This window comes from Cyprinus carpio, chromosome B11, assembly GCF_018340385.1.
Source record: "Cyprinus carpio isolate SPL01 chromosome B11, ASM1834038v1, whole genome shotgun sequence".
In the NCBI taxonomy this organism is placed as follows: Eukaryota; Metazoa; Chordata; class Actinopteri; order Cypriniformes; family Cyprinidae; genus Cyprinus; species Cyprinus carpio.
In genome coordinates, this window is record NC_056607.1 from 17549703 (window position 1) to 17575968 (window position 26266).

General features: G+C 36.2%; 2 protein-coding genes across 3 annotated transcripts in view; one reads left to right on the plus strand and one right to left on the minus strand.

Annotated features, from left to right (window-relative positions):
* LOC109069640 (cadherin-4-like) overlaps positions 1-18619 on the minus strand; it is a 225409-nt gene extending 206790 nt beyond the window's left edge. Inside the window, exons 1-2 of one of the 2 annotated variants that reach the window (XM_042734278.1) lie at positions 18402-18619; positions 17108-17215 (exon numbers count right to left, since the gene is read on the minus strand). In XM_042734278.1, coding sequence (XP_042590212.1) covers positions 17108-17119 — 12 coding nt within the window. In that variant the 5' untranslated portion in view covers positions 17120-17215; positions 18402-18619. Of the gene's footprint in view, positions 1-17107; positions 17239-18401 lie in introns of both variants that reach the window. The other variant, XM_042734277.1, reaches the window with a different exon arrangement.
* Positions 18620-21807: 3188 nt separating this feature from the next.
* Positions 21808-25337, plus strand: LOC109078845 (probable serine/threonine-protein kinase MARK-A). Its single transcript, XM_019094031.2, has 8 exons — positions 21808-22197; positions 22411-22767; positions 22930-23250; positions 23511-23608; positions 23754-23804; positions 23992-24373; positions 24451-24627; positions 24877-25337. Exons 1-8 carry the CDS (start codon positions 21960-21962, stop codon positions 24969-24971), a joined length of 1719 nt encoding a protein of 572 aa, XP_018949576.2. The 5' UTR covers positions 21808-21959; the 3' UTR covers positions 24972-25337.
* Positions 25338-26266: the final 929 nt, after the last annotated feature.

Consider the following 26266-nt stretch of genomic DNA (forward strand, 5'->3'; position numbering starts at 1 on the left):
AATAAACATACAGCTATTTCTCATCAGGAAGCTACTCCTTATCAGTTAATTTCGGGAAGATAATGCAGACTCTAAGGCAGTTACAGAGAGAAGCGCTCCCTGGTTCCACAAGAAATTAATGAAGCTTCAACATCACCCTTTGCACAGCATTACAGTCACACAACGACTGCATATATAAAATATTTAGTAGTGAAAATCAATATAAAACCAGGGTAAAATAATTCATATACACATACATAATCACACATAGTTAAAAGATTTATGAAAATATATGCATATAAATAATTCAAATGTATACAGTCATGGCCAAAAGTTTTGGCAGTGACATAAATTTTGTGTTTTGCAAAGTTTGCTGCTTCAGTATTTGTAGATATTTTTTCCCACATGGTTCTATGGTATATTGAAAGACAATGATAAGCATATCATAAGTTTTAAAGGCTTTTATTGGCAAAAAAATATGATGAGTCAACATTTACAGTGATGACCCTTGTTCTTCACAACCTCTGCAATTCGCTCTGGCATGCTGGATATTAGCTTCTGGGCCAAATCCTGACTGAAGGCAATCAATTCTTGCCTTATTAGTTCTCAGAGTTGATCACCATTTGTGGGCTTCTGCTTGTCCACTTGTCTTCAGAGGACTGACCACAGGTTCTCTATGGGATTGAGATCCGGGGGGGTTGCCTGGCCACGGATCCAAAAATTTCAATGTAATGATCTTTGAGCCACTTCTTTATCACTCTTGCTTTGTGACATGGTGCTCCATCATGCTGGAAAATGCACGGATCATCACCAAATTGCTCACGGATCATTGGAAGAAGTCGCTCTTGCAGGACGTTTTGATACCATCCTTTATTCATGGCAGTGTTTTTGGGCAGGATTATGAGAGGGTCCACTCCCTTGGTTGAAAAGCAACCCCACACATGGATGGTCTCAGGCTCTTCACTATTGACACATCACAGGACTCATGGTAGCGTTCACCTTTTCTTCTCCGAACAATCGATTTTCCAGATGTCTCAAACAGTCGGAAGGGAGCTTCATCAGAGAAAATAACTTTGCACCAGTCATCAGCTGTCCAATCCTTGTACTTCCAGCAGAATTGTAGACTGTCCTTAATGTTTTTCTTAGAGAGAAGTGGCTTCTTTGCTGCCCTTTTTGACACCAGGCCGTCGTCCAAAAGTCTTGGCCTCACTGTTCTTGCAGATGCTCTCACACCAAACTAATGCCATTCCTGAGCAAGCTCTGCACTGCTGGTGACACGATTTCATAGCTGACTCCTCAGGAGGAGACAGTCCTGGCACTTGGTGGACACTCTGTGACGTCCTGAAGACTTCTTCACTACAGATGAACCTCTCTCCTTGAAGTTCTTGTTGATTCGGTAAATGGTTCTTTCAGGTGCAATATTCTTTGCATGTTGATGCAAAGCGATGATGGCTGCAAGTGTTTCTTTGGAGAAGACCATTGCTAACAAGAATACAATGATTGGAAGCGCTTCTTCCCTCCTTTTATAGCAATCAGTCTGCTCTTACTATCTAATTAGTATGATAGTGATTAACTTGACTAGTACTCATTTTTCACTTTCATATGTGTTGCTGATATGATCAAGTCAATTAATGTTAGCTGGTCATTTTGTGTCAGGATCAAAAAACAGGCCAGTGAAGCTTTTAGCAATTATTTAAATTGCATCTGATCACTCTACACAATAATCTAGAAACAATGTGAATGAACACCACAACAGCTTAAGCAGTAGACTTTGCAAAACACAAAATTTATGTCACTGCCAAAACTTTTGGCCATGACTGTATATAAAAATGTATACAATTTATGTGCTGGCCAAAACATGGATTCACTTATTAGTGCTTTTGCTTTGTGATAGTAGTTTTATTGTTTACATTTTGTTGAAAAGCCTACAGTATGCTCTTAAAAGGGACAGTTCACCCTGTCGTTATTTACTCACCCCTACTGTAAGTATTCCAAACATGAATGGATTTCTTTATTCTGTTAAACATAAAAAGTTACTGTGAAGAATATTTGTGTGAGGGAAATGTTATTATTATAGCTATTATCCGCTTTACTTTACACAAGAGTGTTCTTTAAACTAATCTGAAAAAATCTAAATTTGAGTTATTTTGATGTGCTAAAAGACCAACAGGAAGTGTGTGTGTGTGTAGCTGAAAGTGAGACAAGAAATGTTATTTTAGAGCTCCTACATGCTCGCTTGTAAGAAAATGATTTGCATTAAATACTTAGAAATGCATCCAGATACCTTAAATGGACACATATGTTTATGTGTTACGACTGGATGAAATAGAAGCATCCGGAGGGTATAAATCCTGAGTCGCACGCTGCAGTATTGACTGTATACTTGTCTTGCAAGAAAATGAACCTTTAAAATACTTTTGTCTCATACCTTTATTGAAATAGAAAATTGCCACAACAATTGGTAACCATATGTGACCCTGGACCACAAAACCAGTCGCTGGGGTATATTTTTAGCAATAGCCGAAAAAACATTGTATGGGTCAAAATTTGGAATTTTCTTTTATGCCAAAAATAATTAGGATACTAAAGTAAAGATCATTTTCCATGAAGATATTTTTTAAATTTCCTACTGTAAATATATAAAAACTAACAGCCATATATAATAACCAATCATCTTTCAAGGCTTTCCTCTGCAAATATTAATATACGTGCAAGTAACTGCAAATAATTTAAATAATGAATCAGTATATCAAATTTTAATTGATTGACAGCCCTAGTAAATACAAAACCTCTACATCTCATAGAATGTACACTGTCTGCATATTAAGCATATGTGTATGTACTGTAGCAACTACTATTTACTGGTATTTCTGTGCGAGTACACATCCAGGAGCTGGATGTGGAGATAAATATATGTATTTGCTTGTCTGTGTACTGGTATTTGTGTGCCCTGCTTGCTGTGCATCTGTATTTATAGGAGGCTCTCACTCTGCACAAGTACGTCTGTGCATTTGTCTGTCTGTGTACAGGTGTATGTTTGGTCTTTCTTTGTCACGTCCCTGAGGGTTGAGAGCTGGCAGCAGAGGGCCAGCGAGTCCGGGAGCGAGTGCTCATTATTTAGTCCTCCAGAGGTCTGTCCACTGTTGCAACAACAGCTTCTCTCCGGGCCCGCAGCAGCCTGACTGACCCCGTGTCTGCTGTTTATGGAGACATCACTTCATTAGCACACTGCTATGCTCAATAGACATAAGGGTGCGCCATCTGCCTCTCAATCACGGCCAAGGTTAAATGCGCTCGCCTCTGGTCGGAGTCAGGTGTGGGATGGAGCGCAGCGTTTGTGATGTGGCATCGCTCTTAGAACAAAAAGCGTTCGACGAATCCAAAAAACAAACAAACAAACACGGTTGCATCTGAAAGCAAACAAGCCACCTTTAAACAGCCTAGCCTTTTGGCAGTCACGACTTGTTCGGCTCGACACCAGCAAAGCAGAGCACTTTAGGTGCCACAGAAGCGCACAGGTTAGCCTGTAGCTAAGTGGGCTCAGTAATATGGCTAATTGTCTTACCTGCTCAAATGGGGGAGTCCATTAGCACAGGCCGCGGCCTATCCCTGGAGCTCTGATTCAGCGAGGCAATTAAAAACAGCATTTTAAAAAGGGGCTTTCTGCCAGAAATGTCCTCACTAAACTAATACCGCGGAGAATAAACGGCTGAAAAAACATAATTTCATCGTCGCTAACTAGCAAGGCAAAGGAAATTGGCATCTTAAAAGCATATAGTGTGGAAACGTGGACGTGTGCGCTAATAAACATATTTCCTTGGCTAAAGACGGCTGAAGCAATTTGTTGAAAATGATACAACAAATTGGATTACACAATAATCGTCAGGCACTTTGTGACAGCGATAATGAAGAAGAATGACCCTTTGGAGTGGGATTGGGAAGAGCAAACAGTAGCTTCTCAGTTTACACAGAGCATAATGATCATTAGAGAGAAGGAGTGGAGCTCCTCACAGAACCCTTTACGTCTTAACGAGCGCCGCTAAAAGTGCACCGCCACCACACTGGATGGCTTATATTAAAACGGAGAAAAGGTTAGGTGATTTTTAGCCCCGTCCCCACGAGTCTAATTTAATCCTCTGGGGCCCTTTTCAATAAGATGTGATGCATTACTTCTCGCCTGTCCCTAATTAATATCGTATCATTTAATATTAGGAGCTTTGATTCACTGGCTCCCCCCTCTGTTTATTTCCAGCTCATCTGCCAAAGATCTCAGCTGAGGCTTGTGGAAATGCTGGGTAATACAAATAATATTTTACGCCTCGGTGACGGCCGTTCACAGCCAGGAGGAGAGTTAATCATTCTCTGTGGGATGATGGGATTGGAAATATCAAGGCAGAGCCAATGAGGTTATTCTTATCAAAAAGTCAAATGAAATCAGATACTGAGACAATTACAGAACCTGGGACACAAAGGACTCGGCACTGGTCAAAGCTGATGCCTGACGGTGGATTTTTATCGTATGTAAGTTCTCTCATTCCGGCCATTGATTAAAAGCTGTGTGTGTGTGTGTATGTGTGTGTGTGTGTGTGTGTGTGTGGATGCGCTGATCTCCATACAAATCTCCATTTACTTGAGGCCCAATTACACACCAACCGAGCAGGAGAGAGAGAGCAAGAAAGGAAGATGGCATGAGTGAGGGAAAGGGAGAGGGAAAATGAGACTTTACCACTGGCAACACAGTGAGAGCGCTAATGGCCCTGACTACATGATTGGATGCAGAAATGCACAGCTGCAACACACTAGAATAATGACAAGCCATATCATCGGGCTGTATCCAGAATGCATGTGATCAACATACATTGTTTCTTAAAGTGAACGTGAAACAAAGCTTGCTACCTACTTCTATATTTCATATTTCACAGTAAAACAGAAAATCAGATTCAGCAGATCATGTGATGTAATAATTTGTAATTAATTTAATTTATAAAATAAATTATTCATTTACTAATAAGTTATATAAATATTTAAATATATGTAATGTCTAAATAAAGAGATTAAACAAATATATATATATATATGTGTGTGTGTGTGTGTGTGTGTGTGTGTATAATTATAATCTATCTATCTATATATATATATATATATATATATATATATATATATAGATTTTATATATGTGTATATATATATATATATATATATATATATATATATATATATATGTATATGTATATGTATATATGTATGTATATATGTATGTATATATATATATATATATATATGTATATGTATATATATATATATATGTGAAACATAACAAAACATGTTTTGATTAATGTCTTAGTGTTTTTTGTCTATTGAACATTAAATATAAAATAAAAAATAATAAAAATTAAAACAAATATTACAACTTATTAGGAAACTTTTATTTTTCATAAAAATAATGAATAAAAAATATGAAGACTAATCTTATGTGGAACATACAGTGCAGATCATTGAAAAACAAACACACAATAGTACACAAAAAAATACACTAAATAAACAGACGGTTCACTTCAATTCAAAACGACAAGGTCAAAATCTGTGTGAAGTACTTTCTTCTGTGAAACATAATAGAAGATATTTTTTTGAGAATCATGTTTGTCCATGGCATTTTTCAGAATATCTTATTTTGTGTTCTGCAGAAGAAAGTCATTCAGGTTTAGGGGTTGAGTAAATGACAGAATTCTCATTTTTAGTAGAACCGTCCATTTAAAAAGTACATAGTTTGAATTCTAAATTCATGTTGACTTTAATTAAAACATGTTATTTTTGCAATTTTGGGTATCAAACATAGTCTGGTATCGATTGCTTAAACATAATTGTCTATTGATAAACAATTAAGCTAAATTCCATTCTGCTGACTTTGTGACTCGCAGTGCATTGGAAAACCACATGGTGCACTTGTCACAGAATACCACAGTCATTTCAGCTAAGGTTCACAATTTGTCCAGAGAGTCTCACAAGAACACATACACATTCACACACAAATGCATGCATGCACCTGCCTCTCACACAAGAAAGGAGCAGCAGGCTCTTAGCAGAAAGGTGAAGCAAGGGACAATCCATCAGAAAGCAGTGGGACAGGTGTCTGACAGAACCACAAACTGACAAGCTGAATAGATCTCCCTCCCTCCCTCTCTTTCTTCTTCTTTCATGACTCTCTCCCTTCTTTCCTCCATATTTTCTCCTCCCTCAGCTGTCTCCTTGCACCTCGCCATCACTAATCATACAAGCCTCACCTCTGCAGAGAGGACAGTAGGATGAAGGAGGAAGCTGACAGCAGAAACTGTCAGCACAAGGCGTGTGAGCCGTAGCCGACAGCAAGGATGTTTAGATTTCCTCAACACCTTGCAAAAACTGTAAAACACAGCAGAGCACAGCTCCTGACAGCAAGTGCTATAGGGGAGAAATGTGAGGTGAAACAACAACTGACCAAACAATATGTGCTGAATCTCTTGCACCGTTGAGTATTGAATGCTGTATGAGTCAGAGTTTCTGGTGCATTTTTCTTCATCCTTACACTGCTTTCATTTCTGAATCAACTGCAAAGAATTTATTATCCAAGGAGGGTTGATATTAAAGCGAAAGTTTATAAATTAAATGAGGTTACGTGACGCGTTAATGGTGATGCAGCTTTAAAAGGACGCTCTCCATGCCACTCACATATTTCCAGGTGTTTGAAGGATAATTAAATGCTAAACTACGTGAAATCATTGAAAATGTCAACCCAGACCACACTTGTTCATACTCGGGATGACACAACCTCTCCTATTAAGAAAAAAATTTAGGGAGTCCTCACCACTATCTCCCAAGCTGAGCTGGATGGCACCATTTTGGCCGGAGTGAAACAAGCCATGAGCGAGCAACAGACTGATTTAGACAGAATAGTTTCCGCCGCTGTCAAATCTGCCATAGATGATGTGCTGATACCTCAGATTTTAGATCTGAAATGTGAAATTGAAAACACCAATTAAGCAGTCACCATCGTAACAGGACAGATCGAGCAAGTGGGAAAATCGGTATGTCTGCTCCAATCCAGATGCGATTCCATCCAAGCTAAGATCAGATCAGCGATCTGCTCAGACAATTTTTTTTTTTTTTTAAATCAGAAAATTAAGTGGGATATGCACAGGTGGGGCAACTTAAAATGTAAATGCAAGCCAGAATCAGTAAGGTTAAAATTAATATTTTACCTAGAGTTAACTTTTTATTTTTCATGCTCCCTTGTTTTCCTCCCACTAAATGTTTCAAAGAATATAATTCATTAATTTCTAAATTCATCTGGGGCGGTAAGCGTCCTACAGTCAGTTTTTCAGTATTACAGCGTGCAAAACCGCATGGCAGTCTTGCTCTCCCTAATTTAATGCTTAACTACCTTGCTTTCCAAATTAGGGCCATGCGTGTCTGGGTGGATACCCACTCCAAAGTACCCTGGAGGAGTATTGAGTCTGACCGTGTTCGCCCCCATAGGCTTCGAGATAGGCTGCCTTTTACTCGTGTAGGCTCAAGAAGCTTACATCAGAAGTTCGGAAACATTATTTCAGCTACTTTAAAAGCATGGTTTAATGCAGAAAAGATTGCAGGTCATGTTAAAAAATTCTCACGTCAGTCTCCTCTCTGGAACAATACCTGCCTATTTTCTGGTAACCAACCTTTCAGTTACCCTCATGGTCCTTAAAAGGTGTGCTCACATTTGGTGATATATTCAATGGTAGTGGACTGCACACATTTCAGGATATTCAAGCAGATTACTCCTTGCCAGGTATTTGAAGTTAAGGTCTGCAATGAAAGCATATGGGGTACCCTGGAATTCTAGCTTAGATGATCACCCATTGTTAAAGTGAATCAAAAACAGTGGAAACTGTCAGGGCATGGTCTCCTTTATCTATAAGCAATTAGTTGAATGTTCATATAAGTCCTTGAAGATACTAGCGTTGTGAACTCTCCTGGTTGGGTTATAGTCTTGATTGGAATACAGTTTGGTTAAATCTCTGCCTCACCTCGCACACTCTTATTTATTTCAAAACTGTACACAAAATGTATTGAAACCCATATAAGCAATACTTGATGATCTTTATCAAATCCTTATTGCAGTTTGTGTAATAATAATTCTAAAGGTACTTTTTTGAATATGTTTTTGGATTGTTTAGTCATATCAAATTTCTGGAAACGTAGTTCAAGTGCTAAAAAATATCACAAAGTTGCAGTTTGATCTTGATCCTTGTCTTATGTTGTTAAATGATGATTCTTCTTATAAGTTTACATTGGTTCAGAGAAGATTGTTAATGACTGGCTTCACTGCAGCTAAAAAATATATCTATATACAGCAATGGTTTACACCTGAGATCTTAGATCTTAGGCTGCTTTCTTTTAATAATATTGTTTGTTTAGAATGCAGCACTGCAAGGATTAATGGGCTAGAATACAGACTGTTACCTGTTGGAGTAAAATAGCCCAAGCTTCAAAAGAATTGTTTTAAATTAAAGATGCATTATTCTTTGTGGTAATTTTGGTGCCGTGGTTTATTTGTATGTTCCTTCTTTTAACCTAACCTGAAGTATTATTCACTGTACTTGTGTTTTTTCCCCTTCTTTTAATACTTACTGTCATTCAAGCTCTGTAATGTTATTTCAAATAAAATAAAAATATCACAAAAAAAAATAATAATGAATGAAATGAAATGAATTTTGTCATCATTTACTTGCTTTCATGTCGTTACAAACACAAATGACTCCTTTTCCTCTTCAGAACACAAAGAAGATATTTGGGTCAATGACAAGGTGCTCATTCTTTTGTCCAATCTATGAATTTAATTAAAAAAATGCATCTCTTACATAAATACACTTCTTACTTGATGAGAATATAATTTTTTTTTATTTCTGAATTTAAATTCCTTTCAAGTCAATGTTAAAAATGTCAGGGTGATGTACTGGTAAAGTATATCATAATGAAGGAAAAAAATATTAATATAATTAAATAACTGAAAAGAAAATATTGTTAAGTAGTCAGGCTTAAACAGTTTTTATAACAGGGGAAAAAAATAAATAAAAATCCTCTGAAAAATCATTAGGTTTTTTAATAGGTTTTTGGTTAAAAAATAAATAAATAAAATCCCGCCAGAGAAGTTGCCAGCATTTATTTATTTTTTATTTTTTATCATATTCACCAAACTTTTCCAAGAACTAAACAAAGAATATATCAAAAGAATGATCAACTTGTTGAAAAAAAAAAAAATGAATGTGGGTAAGTTCTATCAAAAAAAAAAAGAAAAAAAAAAACATTTTTAATCTCTTACATGTCTTGAAAAGGTGGTTGCTAACAAGTGGCTAGAAGAGACCAACAAAAATTGTCGGGAACATTAAACAGCATCATGTCGAACAGGAAAACTAATACTCACTAATCCACTTTCACAGCCTTGATGTGTTTATGATTGCACTATAGGGATGTTTATTTCAGTTATTTCTATTAACCGACTACTGACGCTCATTAACCGATTATTAACCAACAAGATTATTTTAAATTAGAACTGAATTAAATTAGAAAGGATAAGCGTCTGTAACCCATTAAAAATAGTGAAATTTGTTTCCCAGGGATTCATTTTACATGCGCAAAAAGCAGCAAACAACAGAACATGAAGATTCACATGGTCACATCACGCACCTGTAGCGCTTCTGCGAGAGAAAACAACATAATAAAGCTAGGCTATATATAACTATATATATTTTACTTAAATAATAAATTAACAAATCGAAAGAAAAATTGTGCACCAAGTAGGCTAGTCTAGTATGCAGTTTTAGTTCATGCATTGTTGTGGTGCATGCGCGAAAGAAAACCAAGACGGCAGAAAGCGGCATTTTATTTTTCTTTATTCTATAAAAGCACAAAGATTTGTTCTTTATTGTGAATGTACACAAATAAAAGCAAAACTTTTACAATTTCGATTATCTGTATGACTAGGAGTAGTTGTTTCCATTTTTAGAAGGAAAAAATTCAAGTGATTGTGCCGGCACTGCACGCGTGCACACAGCTGAACATTGCTAACTTGACAATGCAGCCTGTTCATTATCATAATAAAATACACTCAGTCAAATATATGGAAAAAACACTGTGCTCAAGTTGAAAAATGTAGTAAAATCTGTGTGCACATTTTGTTTTACGTGGACATTGGAATGCAAGTGAAGTACAAAACCAGGAACATAAATAATATTTTGGCATTTAAATACATTGCGAATACGGAAACATTTGAATTTGTGTTGAATGAGAGACCCAACGTTGGTTTCAGTTTCGTTTTAGCCTAAATGAATATGTTTTGGCTTGTCCTATATAGCTATAGCTTCTCACATTTAAAATTCTTGTTCTTTTCTGAATACTTAAATTTAGAAGATTTGCTGTGAAGCGAGGAGAACTAAAATAGTCTATATGTTTATAATGTTTGCAAACATTTTGTATCAACATTAGGCCTATTCCTGAATGAAATAATAAAATGCGACTTATAGGCTATGCAACGTGTTATTTATTTATTTTTTTTCCTCTCAAATTTTTAAAATTTATTTTATAGGTCTATGTGTAACGTATTTTAACCATGCAGCAAATGTTTTAAAATATTTTGATTAATACCTGAAAAAAAAAACTGTTAACTGATTGTATTAATCGGTCAAAATTCTTACTGTCGGTTAACGGTTAACCGGTTAAAATGAGCATCCCTAAATTGCACTTTTGCAAGCTATTCTATCTCAAACTTTCCAACTTGTAGATTTAAAATAAAGGTTGATAGAGTTGTCAGAAGTTTAGTGGTGGTGATGTTGAGGTCTGTTTATAGCCTAAAAGTTGTGTTCATTTTTGAAGATTTTGATGAACACAATTCATACAAAAATACTCAAAATCATTTTACTTTCTGCAATAATCAATACGTTTTTAAAAATATATTTAAAAACATTTGAAAAAATGATTAAGATTAAGATTAAAAAGGAAAAAATAATAATTAAGTTTTTTTTAATTTATTTAATAATATTTGAGTTAATGATTAAGATAAAAAAAAAAAAAAAAAAAAGATTAGGGTAAAATAGTATACCATAGCTCTGTTTAAAGAACTTGACAGCCGTGGTCACCATTCACTTTCACTCTATGGAAAAGAGCAGCTCAGAAACATGCTATTAATATTTTCTTCTGTTTTCCTCAGAAGAATGAAAGTCATACAGCTATGAAAAGACATGAAGGTGAGTAGGATGGCGGATTTTTCATTCCTAGGTGAACTATTCCTCTAATTCAAATAAGACAAGGGGTGCAAAAATATGCTGTAAAAAATAGGATTCTCTCACCACAGGGCAAAACGATCTTGATGATATCTAAACTAAGCCAGCTATTCCCTGCAGAACAGGTGGTAAACACACCATATCCACATAACAGCCATAATGCTTTTTATAGCCTGTCTGCAGAGCCGAAGAACTGTAATGGGGAGTGAGTTATGACAATAATAACTCTGTCTCTTCATAATCAGGTAATCAATTCAATCTTCTGCCAATTGTCTCAGACAAATGCTTCTTCCGCATCCCCTGTAGAATGTAATTGAAGGGTTCTGTCGTTATTGACTCGTGTACAGTAAACACCTGTGAGGTCGTCGTCTGTTGTTGTGGGTGTCCATTAATTTCAGATGAGTAAGATTAACAAGGTGTATGTAAATTCATATTTTGCCACTTGAAATTCTTTAGACAACTCAAAGTCCGCCATTAGCATTACTAATGATATGTCGCAAACTGTAAGTTAATGTAATGCAAGTATTCTTATAATAGTAATATAATATAAGAATAGTTCACCCAAAAATGAAAGTTGTACTCAAACACTGCAAAGGTTGGTCTTCACTCAAACACTGACGCAGTGTGACACTGACAAAGGCAGATAGCCAAAACGTTTGTCTTTTATCCCCTGCTTTAATTCAAATAAAAGAATTTAGAGTGCAGACCAACCTTTGCAATGTTTGAACAAATACAGGTCTTGGCACCTAACCAGCTGGAAGAGTGCGGTGAATTGCATTGATTGAAAATGTACTCACCCTCAGGCCATCCAAGATGTAGATGAGATATCAACAATGGATCCTCTGCAGTGAATGGGTGTCGTCAGAATGAGAGTTCAGACAGCTGATAAAAAAAGCACAGATCAAGCACTGTTTACAAGTGAAAACATCCCAAAGTCAGCTCGTTATAATATGTAGGTAGATTTTGATGTATTGTATGGTTAAAAAAGGGGTTGGAAACATTATGGATTATGGAATGGTATTTTGGCCAGAAGCAACAGTTTAGCCTCCAAAACGCCTCAATAATGGATTTGTTTCCTACAAACATGCAGCTTTTTACTTGACAAGATGTTTATTGATGAACTGGAGATTGGAGTAATTGTGCTGTTTTTATCAGCTGTTTGAACTGTCATTCTGACAGCACCCATTCACTGCAGTGGATCCACTGGTATGCAAGTGATGTAATGGTGAATTTCTCCAAATCCGTTCTGATAAAGAAACATACTCAGTTTGAGTGGGAGTGAATATTAAGCAGATTTTAAATTTTGGGTGAACTATTCAATCAAAGAGGATTATTATTATTATTTGTTATTTTTTGTGAAAGAAAATAAGATATTGCAGATAGAATTAGTACACATTTCGTAAGCTTTTAGTACTGAGATATAAAAAGACAACAGTAGCTTATGTGTCCACCTCTCCAGGCAAAAACGAGGGGATCTTTCCCTGCAGAGGAAATGCTAAGCTGTGGGAGAGATGCAAGAAGCAGGGAGCTGTATCGATCGGAGCTTTAGCAAAATCTACCGTTGCATCTGTGCCAATGAAAGGAAGAAAAATTAGATCAAAACCTTCTGTCCATGATTGAATCATGCTGGTGTCACTCAAAAAATCTCTAAGAGCGGAGCACGGCTCCAGAGAAATCAATATGGCATGGATGGATATTAATGTTTGGTATTATCAAGTCCAATTGAAATCACATTGAACAGGAGAGACCTAATCATTTTATTAACAGTTTATACTCAAAATACGTTAGAAGTCACTTCCATCTTTTAAAAGACAAACCCACTAGCACTGAAAACAGCCATTGTCAATGTCATCTAGCTAAAAATGAGAGTCAGTATTGATCTGAGCATTTAGTGAACAACCAAGTAGCACCATCCTGTAAATCAGAGAGATGAAAGCATGACAACAATTGGACGATGACAGACTCTCCGTGTTTTCAATTGTGTGTCAGTGGTCAATATTTTCTTCTGTGACTGGGTTTGACCCAATGCGTTTTTTAAGAATACAAAGATGCGCATCACAGCCCTGGGATTTTGCTGCAGTTGTCAGAGTGACAAGTTTATTCTGCTTGTACACAGCAGAAGATCAAAGATACACAGGGGATGGTGGTGAATCTCACAAGAAAGTATGATATTTACATACCAGTAAGGCATAGTCCTCTTTACAATGTGAAGATGATGACATCGTTTTCAAATGTGCATTTTTTATTATTATTATTATCTCAAGGTCAGTGTGGTCTGTCTGTGAAAACCTGAAGGAGAATGTAGACACAAACATGGGTAGCTGTAACCTCAGGCAGCAACAGACTGCAGAATTCATGACAGTCAAAGCACAGATCTCTGCTCTGTATACAGGCGCAGCTCGTCTATATGGACTGGTGGGGCAAAATATTCATCCACAACATAGACCTCTATATAAACTGAAACAATAACAAATTGTTCAGCATTCTGCAACAAATATTTTTCAGCTTTCGATACTATTTTAAGTCGTAAAGTAAGCAGTATATATTTAAAATCCGCGCATGGCTTTAGTAGGCTACATGATACTATAAGCAGGGCAGACAGTGCATGAGACCTCCTGAGCTCAACAGCTCCCCACAATTATTGCAACGTAAATCTGTGCTGAAAATGGGAACTGCAGCGCGCTCTAATTGAGAGCCATTGTTTTCACGTTACCTTACTTGAACCTCGCTGCACCAAGACATTATCAATCCGCTTCAGCTAACTTGCGTGTCTGCATCAGGTCAGTGTCTAGTTGGCATGTCTGTTTTTTTTTTTTTTCTATGTGGAGAAGTGGATCAAATTAACAAAGTATAAATCCTTTAGTTTAAATGTGCTCACATGAAAAGGCTTTAAATATGGTTATATTGTGTTTGTTTTATTATTCTGAGATTAGACATATCATTGACTTTCCTCACTCGAATTGCTCCACAACTTGTAACATTCTAAATCAACATTTGGAGGTGATAAATGCTATATTAAAGCTATTATAATACAGCATTTTATGCGTGTTCTCCGAGCCTGTCAGTTAACATTAGTGTGAAACCCACAGGATAACGCAAGGACATCTCTGCCAAAATGTTGTCTGCATTGGTTCAGAGATTAGAATATAAAGTTTACAAAATACTTTTCATATATTAGTGCTACGACCCAGAATTTGCCCCACCTAAATTACGGTCAGGAGCCGCTACTGTCTGTACAGTTAAGTTCATAAGGTTTAAGGTTTGATTGATTGGCACAGCTCAGTTAGCCCCTGCTAGATGCTGTAACTAAACCATTCTGGCATTGTTGGCTGCAGAAACATGCATGTAACTGGAGAAAAATGGTGTAGTAGGGTTTACTTTTAAACAATTTTCACAAAATTCACAATTAATTTCCATAATTAATTTCAAAGAAATGGCAAGTAACACATAGAATTAAACATGAGTTTTCAAAGTGGAAAGATTGAAAGAGTTAATTATTATTTTTGTATATTTATTTACTATAGTATTAGTATATTAGTACTATTATTATAATATTCAATTAAAATAAAAAGATACATAATTATTATTAAAAACAATATAATAAAATAATATTTACTAATACTTATTTATTAGTATATTTATTTGGTGTACTATTAGTGCATATTAGTATTAATATTATACTATTCAATCAAAATAAAACATTTGATATGAATACATTTGATTTTTTTAATTGGTTAATTCAAGTCATAATGGACAATGACACCATTTTTGGCTTGATTTATCACTTTGCCTCTGTAGGTAAGTATACTACCTCTTTATCCATTATTGCATGACTGATACTGAAATGATCATATTTACATTAAATGAACAGGTCAAGACTTTCCACAAAGTGACAAGATCAGTGTAACAGTGCAATGCTCAGTGTTGTTTATTCAATCCAACACCATGCATCTGTTACAGGAGAGGACTTTTAAAACACAGTTCATTTATTTTTTGAGAACAGGGTCTGCCTGAGTCTCCATGGTGACAGGTTTATTAGGTAAAAACATGTTTTTAAACCTTTTGCTAGGGCTTTGGCTGGGGACGTAATAGATCATTACTAGCCTTTGTGATTCACTCTTTGCAGGCTATTATAGAAAAGATATAGCTGCTGGATGTGTTGTAGAAATGATACTATCCACACATATATGGAAAAGATATGTACGCTCTACTCCAGGAGGAACTACCCACACTTAATGTGGTTTTTGCATTTCTGTTTAGGATTTAGGCGAGTCAAATCTGTGATCCATGGTTCATGAAATTCAAATCTGTGGTCTTGTCAGCCATGTGAGATGTTCTTTTCCCTCTCATCACTGCTTTCTCCAGTTCAAACTCAGCATTCCTCAACAAAATTTCAGTCTGATTCCTCATAACACAATAAAGCACAGGCATAATACTGCAAACAGCTTATTTTAAAATTGCTAGTGTTACAATAATTGCATTTAAGCATTATACTTATTGCTACAAATTTTAACCACCAAGAAACTGTGTTTGAGGGAAGGCCACTTGAATCCCCAGTAATATTTGTTTAGCAGCATAATAAAGATCTTTTGTGCTGTTAGCGGCCCAACTGTACTCAGCACTATTTTTGTCTGACTGTTGAATAATACAACACATGTTAAGACGTGTTTGTCAGAATAAAAGCAGAAGGCAAAACCAGACCACCTACTGCATAAAACATTGCATTAAGCTAAATACAAGGTACCAAGGAAGATAAAATGAATATTAATATACTCCGGGGAGTACCAGTGCAGTAGAGCAAATATTTGAAGCACATCTGATGTGTAGCAAATATATGAAGCACATCTTTTTAAAGGAGTTATTAATGTGAAATCTTGATTGTGATAATGAAATAATCAACAACCTAACATTTTAGCTTTTAAAAATGCAAGTAAGGAACAGGTGAAACTTTCAGGTGATACTTTATCTGGAAAAGTGTTTCTTGTAGGAGTCAAAGATGAATCAAAATCCCTAATTAATTCTTTAAGTCATTATTAGTGAAAAAACACCCATATTTTGTCAAGTATGTTACAGATTATAAATGTATACATGATAAATGTAGGAACAAGTTAAAATATTAAACATTTGGATTGAAAAAAAAAATTCTAATTCAGGTTGTGAAAAAGTATTACTTCACACAATGAAATTGTGTGAAGTTTAAATAGCACTTTCTGTAGAATGATTTGCTATTTATATCACTAAAGCAGTTACCAAAACATGCAGGATATTTCACACATCTCAGAATCTTATACCCATACTATGCATGGACACCATAATAATAATATATACCGTAACAAATAGTTTAATAAAGCACCCTGTCACCAATTAAGCACATGAGTGAAAGCCTATCATTAAATCTCAAGTAGCACAATAAAACCCATTATCTGAAAGGAAAAGTCGACATTATGCAAAATGCATATCAACAACCATATGTTATTTATGAATAATGTACACTGAGTGTTGTTAAACGAGGCTTTGGAAGTGGAATTTATAATCACATTGACTTACAGACCATCACTTGTACTTTAGAAGCAAATACCTATAATAACAATAATAACAACAAATTGGTGTCTTTACCTACGATTCCAAAAATGCAACTTTCAAGAAAATCAATAAGTGTTAGCCAAAATTGTCTGTGAATATTTAATTGGATCTGGCATGTTCTTAAACAACAGCACAACCCTTTGAACACACCATAGTCAAGTCAAGTTATACAGTAGAGCAGCTTCTCAGTAAAATCTCAGAATCAATTATGCAAACTTCAAAAAATTAGGCAAATCTAAACTTTGACTTACAAATTTGGCCATTCTTTTTTTATCAGTCAGGTCATCACATCTTCAACATCCTTCTTGAGTTGACCAGAGAAGGATTTGATGTTGAGGCACTTGAAGGGAATGATGCATCTGAGCAAAAACAGGAGACACATCTAAAAAATGTTCAGACAAGAAAAAAAAATTGTTAATACTTATTTTATATATGAATTACAATAATATGACCTGTAATTTATTAATGGAAAGTAAGTAAAACTATTGTTTGTTTGTTTGTTTTTAACGACATTCCAGCTTCTACAGTATGCCTGTTTTCATGGCGAGAAATATTATGGCTGAATTACATCCTGTTTTTATCATTTATTTTTGCTAAAAACTCCAAAACTGTATTTGGATTAACTCTGTTAAAAATCTCTTCAAAAGATTTAACTGAATAAAAAAAAAAAAAGAAATTCTCAGTAAGTTAAAACCAGCACAATCTAATAAAACATGCTTAATGGATAATGGGATTCGGCAGAGAGAACATGAAGGAGGATCTTATTAAACACTTGTGTATGTCATCCTGGAATGACCAATTCTACAGCGAGTGCAAACAATCTGATCCCATCGAAACAAAAATTGATAGAAAATAATTTTTCCAACATTGGGACTAATTTCATGGAGTTTATTCATTGTATATATATCCCACTCTGTTTGCCATTTGTTATTAACATAGGAACCAATTATTGGTTTTAAATCTAGAGGTACAGCACAAATTTTGAGAACCGCCTATAATGCTTCTGTTGCAGCAGAGTCGGCTTCCTCATTTCTTTCAATTCAAAATTAAAACTATAAACTATAGACCAAGTGTCCAATAAAAACTGAACTCTTTTAGATGAGATGGTTTCAAATGCTACAAGTAGCCAAATTAATAGCATTTTACTATAGCATTAGCAAATAATGCTATAATTAATTTTTTTGTTAATAAGCACAATCCAGAAACTAGACTACTGATAAGACACATATTATTCTTCATTACAGTATATATACATATATATTCTTCATTCGGGGAAGCATGAACTGTATCAAAAATCTAATTTTAAAATTTTTATTTAATGTTTAATTTTCATTATCAACCCAGTATAGACCTAACACACCCCTTATGTCGCTCATACACTACAAAGCTTTTAAAAGTCAACAACTGTCTCTCGTTAATTAATGTTTTGAAAATTATCAATTGCTCAACGATTAGATTCTCAGTGAGTTAATTCATAAAACTTCTATATTAATTCAAAATGCTAACGTTATACACTATGAAATTAAATAAGTATATTAACGTTACCTTGCTCTTTCTCTAAAGTGATTTTCCTGACCTTTCTTTCAAAAAGCTCACAAAAGCACACGTGTCACTGAGACAGCGCTTCGGTAAAGTCGTATTTCATAAAAAATGCAGCGTTACTTCGAAATGTTAAGTTACATTAACGTTACTTCCTCAAGTAAATTGGATTGTCATGTTCGCGACGCGTGTGCTCTCCGAGGAAATACAACTTGCGCCTTTACGTCAAGTAGGGCTCGCTGCAGCCTGCGGTGGACATCCAACCCCGCCCACATCCAAGTGTGACGTCAGAAGTCACGCCCATCCCGACACAACCCCGCCCACGTCCAAGTGTGACGTAAACGAAAGCCACGCCCATATCAAATACGTCACCTCATGTGATTTCCCCGTACCTGGAAACCCGGAAGTATGTTGAAGCAATTTATGGAAGTTAATGGGATCTAAATAAAATAATATTGTCCTTCGTTTTACTAATACACGTTTTCTTATTTTTGTAAAGGATGTCTAGGCTAAAATGGCACAACTTAAATCTAATATATATTTAATATGTCTAATATACGGAGCTGATTTTGTCATCATAACAGCTCCTAAAACGCTTATGTTGATTAAAGTAGGCTTATTGTCAATTAAAACTTTTAAACCTTACCTTGTTCATTTATGTAATGAGATAAATTCACATTTATTAAAAAAAACGATTTTGACCTACCCAAGCAAAATTGAAATGCATCAAATTTAAAGGGGACAATTAGATTTTGGTATTGTAAAAGTATGCAAAATTATTGTAAAAGTTGGTATTGTATAATTGTCATTTTAATTTTCTAAAGATTTATTCCACTTATCATAAAGTGTTAACATTTGAATGATAGAATCAACAGTGCCCCATATGCAGTAGGCTACACATACTTAGGCTGAATAAAGATTGCATTGATAGATTATATAAGTAACATGACATTGACCTTCAGGCCTTGAAACATGTCCAGGTCCTCCACATACTTAAAGATGAATGAAAAAGGCATCCATTGTTTCATTGGATATTTTTTTTATATTTATTATTTTACAAAAATAATTACATGTACAATTTTACAAAAAAAAAAAAATTATAATAATAATATACACCACCAGTTTTTGAACAGTAAGATTTTATTTATTTTTTTAAAGTCTCTTCTGCTCACCAAGCCAGGATTTATTTGATTCAAAACACAGCAAAAACAGTAATGTGAAATATTTTTACAATTTAAAAGAACTGCTTTCTATTTGAATGTATTTTAAAATGCAGTTTATTTTCTGTGATCAAATCTGAATTTTCTTCATCATTACTCCAGTCTTCAGTGTATTAACATAATAATAATAAAATGTGTTTTTTGAGCATCAAATCAGCATATTAGAATGAAGGATCATGTGACTGGAGTAAGTCACCTTTGAAATCACAGGAATAAATTTCATTTTAATAGAAATATAGAAAATTGTTATTTTAAATAGCAAAATATATTACAAAAGCAAAATATTATAAAAATATTTTAAAATTGGACTGTTTTTGCTGTACTTCGGATTAAATAAATGCAGGCTTGATGAGCACAAGATATTTCTTTAAAAACATAAAAAAATCTCACTGTTCAAAAACTTTTGACTGGTTGTTTAACAAAAGCTATGCTCCAAATATTATAAAGTCTGAGCAGCTGAATGAGCAGATAAACAGTTCTTGACATGCAGTACACACACATACATACATAGACTACACAGAGAGATTCCTTGCTTCAATATATCCTCCGATTCTCCCTCCAGGTAGTCTTTGATGGCATTCTGTGATTTTTACTGTCCATCTGGAGAACGGCAGGCCCTGTCACCTCCCCACAGAATAACCCACGATGACTCTGTACCACGCTGGACCAATGTCCCTTACAAACATCCACTTTATGTCCTCTTGGCGCTCCTGTTAAAAATAAAAATAGAGAATACATACGTGTTGGGGGTATATGTGTCCACTACTAAAAATTATTTTACCTCATCATTCTACATAAACATATTTATGATTTTAAACCACCACAAAAATCAATCTATATCTAAAGAAATGCTCTCACCATACCTCCATGCACCACTGCATGGCTTATGTGGTCCTTCAAGTGAACTGTAAACAAGTAATTTTTCTTTACTGGTGAAACTGCAGCAGGGACCCCTTAACCCGGGAGAACTGCTCTGCATCAGGCTTGGACTGAAAATGTGTAGAATGCTGTAAAACATGACAAACAAACATTAGGTGATCTTTTTGTTAAAATAGAAGAATACAAAGATAATTTGTGACATACACAGAGATATCCAGCAAGACATAATGAAATGATGCGGTTGCCCAACCAAGTTACTGTGCATGGGGGTACGATCAGAGTATATCATTAAAGATGTCATATGTATGTGTGTGTGAGTGTGTGTGTGTGGTGGTTTGTGGGTGGTGTGGTGGGGGGGCAGGTAAGTACATATGTGTGAGAGGGATGAAGTGTGTGTGTGTCTGAGTGGGTGAGATGAGTGTTTATGTGTGGGGGGGAAGTTGGTATAAATAAAAAATATTGCACATTGATTCATAATTGATTTTATGTTGTAAGACTTGTGCCTTCTATCTATCTATCTATCTGTCTCTCTATCTATCTACACATGTATGTATGTATATATGTATGTATTTGTGTGTGTGTGTGTGTGTGTGTGTGTGTGTGTGTGTACGCATGCATGCCACGAATACATACGTACATATATACATACATGTGTGGATATACGACCCCCCAACATAAAAACACTCATCTCACCCCCCACCCCCAACCCACACACACACACAAACACACACCTATACATATACATATATATATATATATATATATATATATATATATATATATATATATATATATATATAATATATATATAAGTATATTTGTTGCTAGCAATAACGTGCCTGTGTGAAGTTGAAATTAAAAATACTTACTGTTGTTTATCCGCATGCACACAAATGACGGACACGTTCTTAAAGTTGTCAACGTTTGGTAAAGAACAAAGATATTTTTTTTTATTTACCGACACGGCAAACAACAGCTTCTTTTTTTAGCGGTTGGCAAACAATACAAATTATCTTCTTATCGATGCTTCTTCCTGTTTCAAAATGATTGAGAATGTGACGTATTTTGACATGGGCGTGGTCTGTGACGTCACACTTGGATGTGGGCCGGGTTGGATGTCCACCGCAGGCTGCAGCGAGACGCTCCTCCTTTTTGGTGAGGGTTGGATTTCGTGCGGAGTGTTTAACTTATAGTATATGTCCATTATATTTAACACAGCAACAGGACAGAATTGTGTGGTGTTCAGCTGTGAAATTCAAGCACGCGCCTATTTAGAACGTCACAAGGTTAAAAAAATAAAATAAAAAATAAATACGTCACGGGCTGGTCACGTGACATAGTTGTGTGACGTCACAGAGCGCAAAACGCACAAGCTGAAGTTTCGAGTTCGAACTGGAGTTAGTTTCGTGATTCATGGTGTACACACAGTTTGTTGAGTTCTAGGTTTATAATATAATCAAACATAATGTCCAAGACATCTGTGTTTTACACTGAGTGCAGTGAAGTCAAGAGAGAAGGTCTGGATAGGCAGGAGATGATCATGCTTACCTCAGACATAATGTATGAGTCTGTCAGCATCGAAAAGGTAACAACTGACAAAAAAACTGTCGAGACAACAACAAGAGGTTCAGGGAGCGTGAGCCCAGATAATCAAGGCAGCATCAAGGCTTGTCCTACAGACAGTGTGGAGAACAGCCCAACAGGTGAGCTGCTTTTTGCAGTTGCATATATTGCAGAGAAAAAGTTATCTTTGTGGTGTCCTTGGCCTCATTTTGAAAAGAACATTTCAGTACTATGAACTTATATTTCTTTAATAAATGCATCAAGTAAAAGTAACATTTGTTTTTCAGGAATTGATTTGTATTTCATCTGTAGTCAGATATTATTGGGTTACTATTAATTTTTCTTTATTTTAGAAAAACCTGCAAAAGGGAGAAAGATGAAAGAAGTCTGTTCTGTCTTTCGGAGAGTATGGAAGGCTGTAAAGCGCCCTTTCCATTGCTGTGATCCAAACAGTGTGGTGCGTCTTACACCAGAGCTGAACCAAGATGATTCAGAGCTAATGCCTGCCCCAAGTCCATTCAGAATCACACCAACAGCTGCCACAGATGCTGCTGACCCTGAGCTGATGCATCTGCCAGGCCAGGTCTGTGAGGATGTTGAGTCGTTGTGTGTGCCAGGTCCCTCCTGGACTGAGCAAACACTGGACACAGATCTGGCCGATCCTGAGTCGTCACCTGTGGCAGATCCGTCCAGTTCTGATCTGGGTGATGGTTAGTCAATATTACTTTAGTTTATGTTATTTCTACCATCTTTTATTTTCTATTCTCTATTATTACTTGCGGTTGTAATTCTGATTCACTGCATGTAACTTGTTTGTTGTACTGTTTTCACTTTTAATAGTTTTATTTTTATTTTTATTTTTTTTATTTTAGAAAAACCTAAAAAACGGAGAAAGAGGAAAGCAGTCCATGCGTTCTTCAGGAGATTCCGTAAGGCTGTAAAGCACCTCTTCCCCTGCCGTGACTCAAAGAGAGTCCAGCATTCTACACCACAGGTGGATCTAGACGATTCTGAGATGAAGTTAGCAGATGGCACCATTTCTGTTGAGCCTGAGCCAGGGTGTCAGACCAGGTCTGACCAGGTCTGTTCAGATCTCCAGTCCCCATCTGTGCAAGTGGCCAGCCCAGATCCAGCCACTCCAGTGTTGTCACGTGTGTCAGATTCATCAGATCTGGAGATCAGTCTGGATTGTGGTGAGTCATTATTACCTTTGTGTCATTATATTTCTGCCCTCTACTATTTTCTACATTCCTTTCTGCTTATCATTATTTAGACTGTAAATCTGATACTCTAACTTCCTTTAGAGTAAATTACCTAATTACCTGATTAACAGTAGATCAGAATAATTATTATTAATTTTTTTAATACTCTTTAAATGGATCTCTTTTGATCATATCAGACAATGAAAGGAAACTGATGCATGGTCATTTTCTTTTTCCTGTCTGTTTTTCAGGATCTAGAGTGTCTTTCTTTGTAGTGGGAGAGCTTCTAGGACAAGGAAGTTTTGGCATGGTGTATGAGGGATCCCATATATTTAGTGACAGAATTAAGGTAAAGCACTTTTATTGACTTGTACCAACATTTTGCTCCAGATGTAGAGATGTGTGTCCTCTGTCTAGATTTAAACACACTGTAGATGTGCATGTCTGGCACTTTGGTATGTTTGGAAAACTTAACTCTGTTTTGGCATTCACAGGTTGCCATGAAGTACATCCACAAGCACCAAGCTGACCGTTATCTTGATGTTGTAAGTTGAAAAATCAAAGGAATATTTGGTTGACTGAGTGACTATTGTTGTAGAAACCTGTAGTTAACATAAATCAGAAATGAAATAGACAACAAAGATTTAAGTGCAAATCTAAATACAATGATGTTTATCATTCCTGTCTTCTAAGTAATGAGTTACTCAAAGCCAACTGTTTGTTTTTCTCTAGGCTGGTCATTCCAAACCTGTGCTCGCAGAAGTGGCGATGTTGCTTCGGTTGGGACAACCTCCATTATGCCCCAACGTCATCAAATTGCATGATTGGATTGAGAATAAGAGGAGCTTTGTGCTCATAATGGAGTACCCGGAACCATGCCATACCTTAAATCAACACATCATGTATTCAGATGACATGAATGAAGGAAAAGCACGCTGGTTAATCCGTCAGTTAATCCAAGCTGTGAAACACTGTATTGACCGTGGAGTCCTCCATGGTGATATCCACACAGGGAACATCCTGGTGACTGACCCCAGTTTAAAACTCAAACTAATTGACTTTGGTTGTGCTCATCCAATCAGCTGTGAGGGCAATCTCAGCAGTGAATATAGAGGTACGTTTGAGTGCAGTGTCATTGATCACGGCATTGTCTTTTAGCATTGCTCAACGCTAAAAATGTTTCTCTCACAGGAGCACCACTCTGCACCCCACCTGAGGTCATAAGGAATACCACATTCCACGCTAACCCAGCATATGTCTGGGCAATAGGTGTTGTGCTCTTTGAAATCTTGCATGGATATTTGCCCTTTGAAAGCCAAGACGAAATACTGCGTGGCTACGTTCAAGCGAAACTGACTTTATCCTCAGGTAAACACAACAGACACCTCTTTAAAATTTCAGTGTCAGATGGAAAATATATGCCAGACAGGATATGACAGGAAGTCTAGCAAGTAACAAATGTTTACTGATGTGACTGTAGACCTAATTATTTAATTTGGTATATTTATATTATCAAATCATGAAATGTTCTTGTTAAAACATTTCAGAAGCTTTTTCCTATGTCAGCATTGATGTTGAGTAAGACTAACCCGCACTCTCCTTCTGAAAACTTTACAGCATGCCGTGACCTGATTTTTCAGTGTTTGATCCGCAATCCAGCTAACAGACTGATGCTACAGCATCTAGAAGAGCACAGGTGGTTTAATAACTAGACAGAGGTTCCCGTGCATCAACCAGACAAGAAAAGGCAGTGTAACACACAGAGCAGGTCTTAAATTGTTTCTCAGTCCCCTCTTGCCCATGAGAAGAGTCATGTAAAAGGAGGCAAGACTTCATCTACAAAGTTTATTGTTAAACTATAACTTATGCAGGAATATTATAAGAAGTGATACAGAGATTCATCCAATAAGAACTGCACATTACATAATATAGGAATGAAAAGGGAATAACAAAATCCATATACGGAGGCTTTCTGGAACAAAAGATATTCCTCTCTATCTGTGCCTTGTGGACCAGAAGACAAACTCAATGAAGCCCTCTTTCACAATCTCCGTCTCCTCTTGCACTCCAATACACAAGTAGCTATCAGGATATCATAAAAGCAGATGTTAATATACAGAGAGAGAGAGAGACTGAGACAAGTCAGACTGAGCTTATTATTTTTTATTTTTCTATGTTTTAGAAAAACCTGCAAAAGGGAGGAAGGGGAAAGAAGTCTGTGCTCTCTTTTAGAGAGTATGGAAGGCTCTAAAACTGTGACCTGAACAGAGTGGTGCGTCTTACACCGCAGCCGGACCAAGATGATTCAGAGCTAATGCCTGCCCCAAGTCCATTCAGAATCACACCAACGTCTGCCACAGATGCTGCTGACCCTGAGCTGGTGCGTCTGCCAGGCCAGGTCTGTGAAGATGTTGAGTCGTTGTGTGTGCCAGGTCCCTACAGGACTGAGCAAAAGACAGACACAGATCTGGCCGATCCTGAGTCGCCACCTGTGATAGATCTGATTCTGTGATAGCTCTGATTTGGGTGATGGTTAGTCATCATTACTTTGGTTTGTTATTTCTGCCAGTTTTTATTTTCTATGTTCTATTCTCTATAATTACTTGCAGTTTTAATTCTGATTCACTGCAAGTAACAACTTTAAAATAAAAATTTTTAATTGTATTTCTTAGCATCTCTAATAATCTCTCACAGAGATGTTTCTAATAATTCATTCATTTTTCTTTATTTTAGAAAATGTTAAAAAAGGGAAGAAGAGCAAAGCAGTTTATGTAATCTACACGATTCTAATCCAGTGCCTGTCCAAGTTCTATCTGAGATGAAGTTCAGACGCCATTCTTGCTGAGTCTGAGCCAGGGTTTCCGATCAGGCCGACACAGGCCAATGCAGATCCAGCCACTGCAGAGATGTTGCCTGTGTCAGATTCATCCGAATATACTTCATAGTTTAAGAGAATATACTTGTACTTAATGGGGTGGTTGACTGTTTTATTTATTTTTTTCTAGGC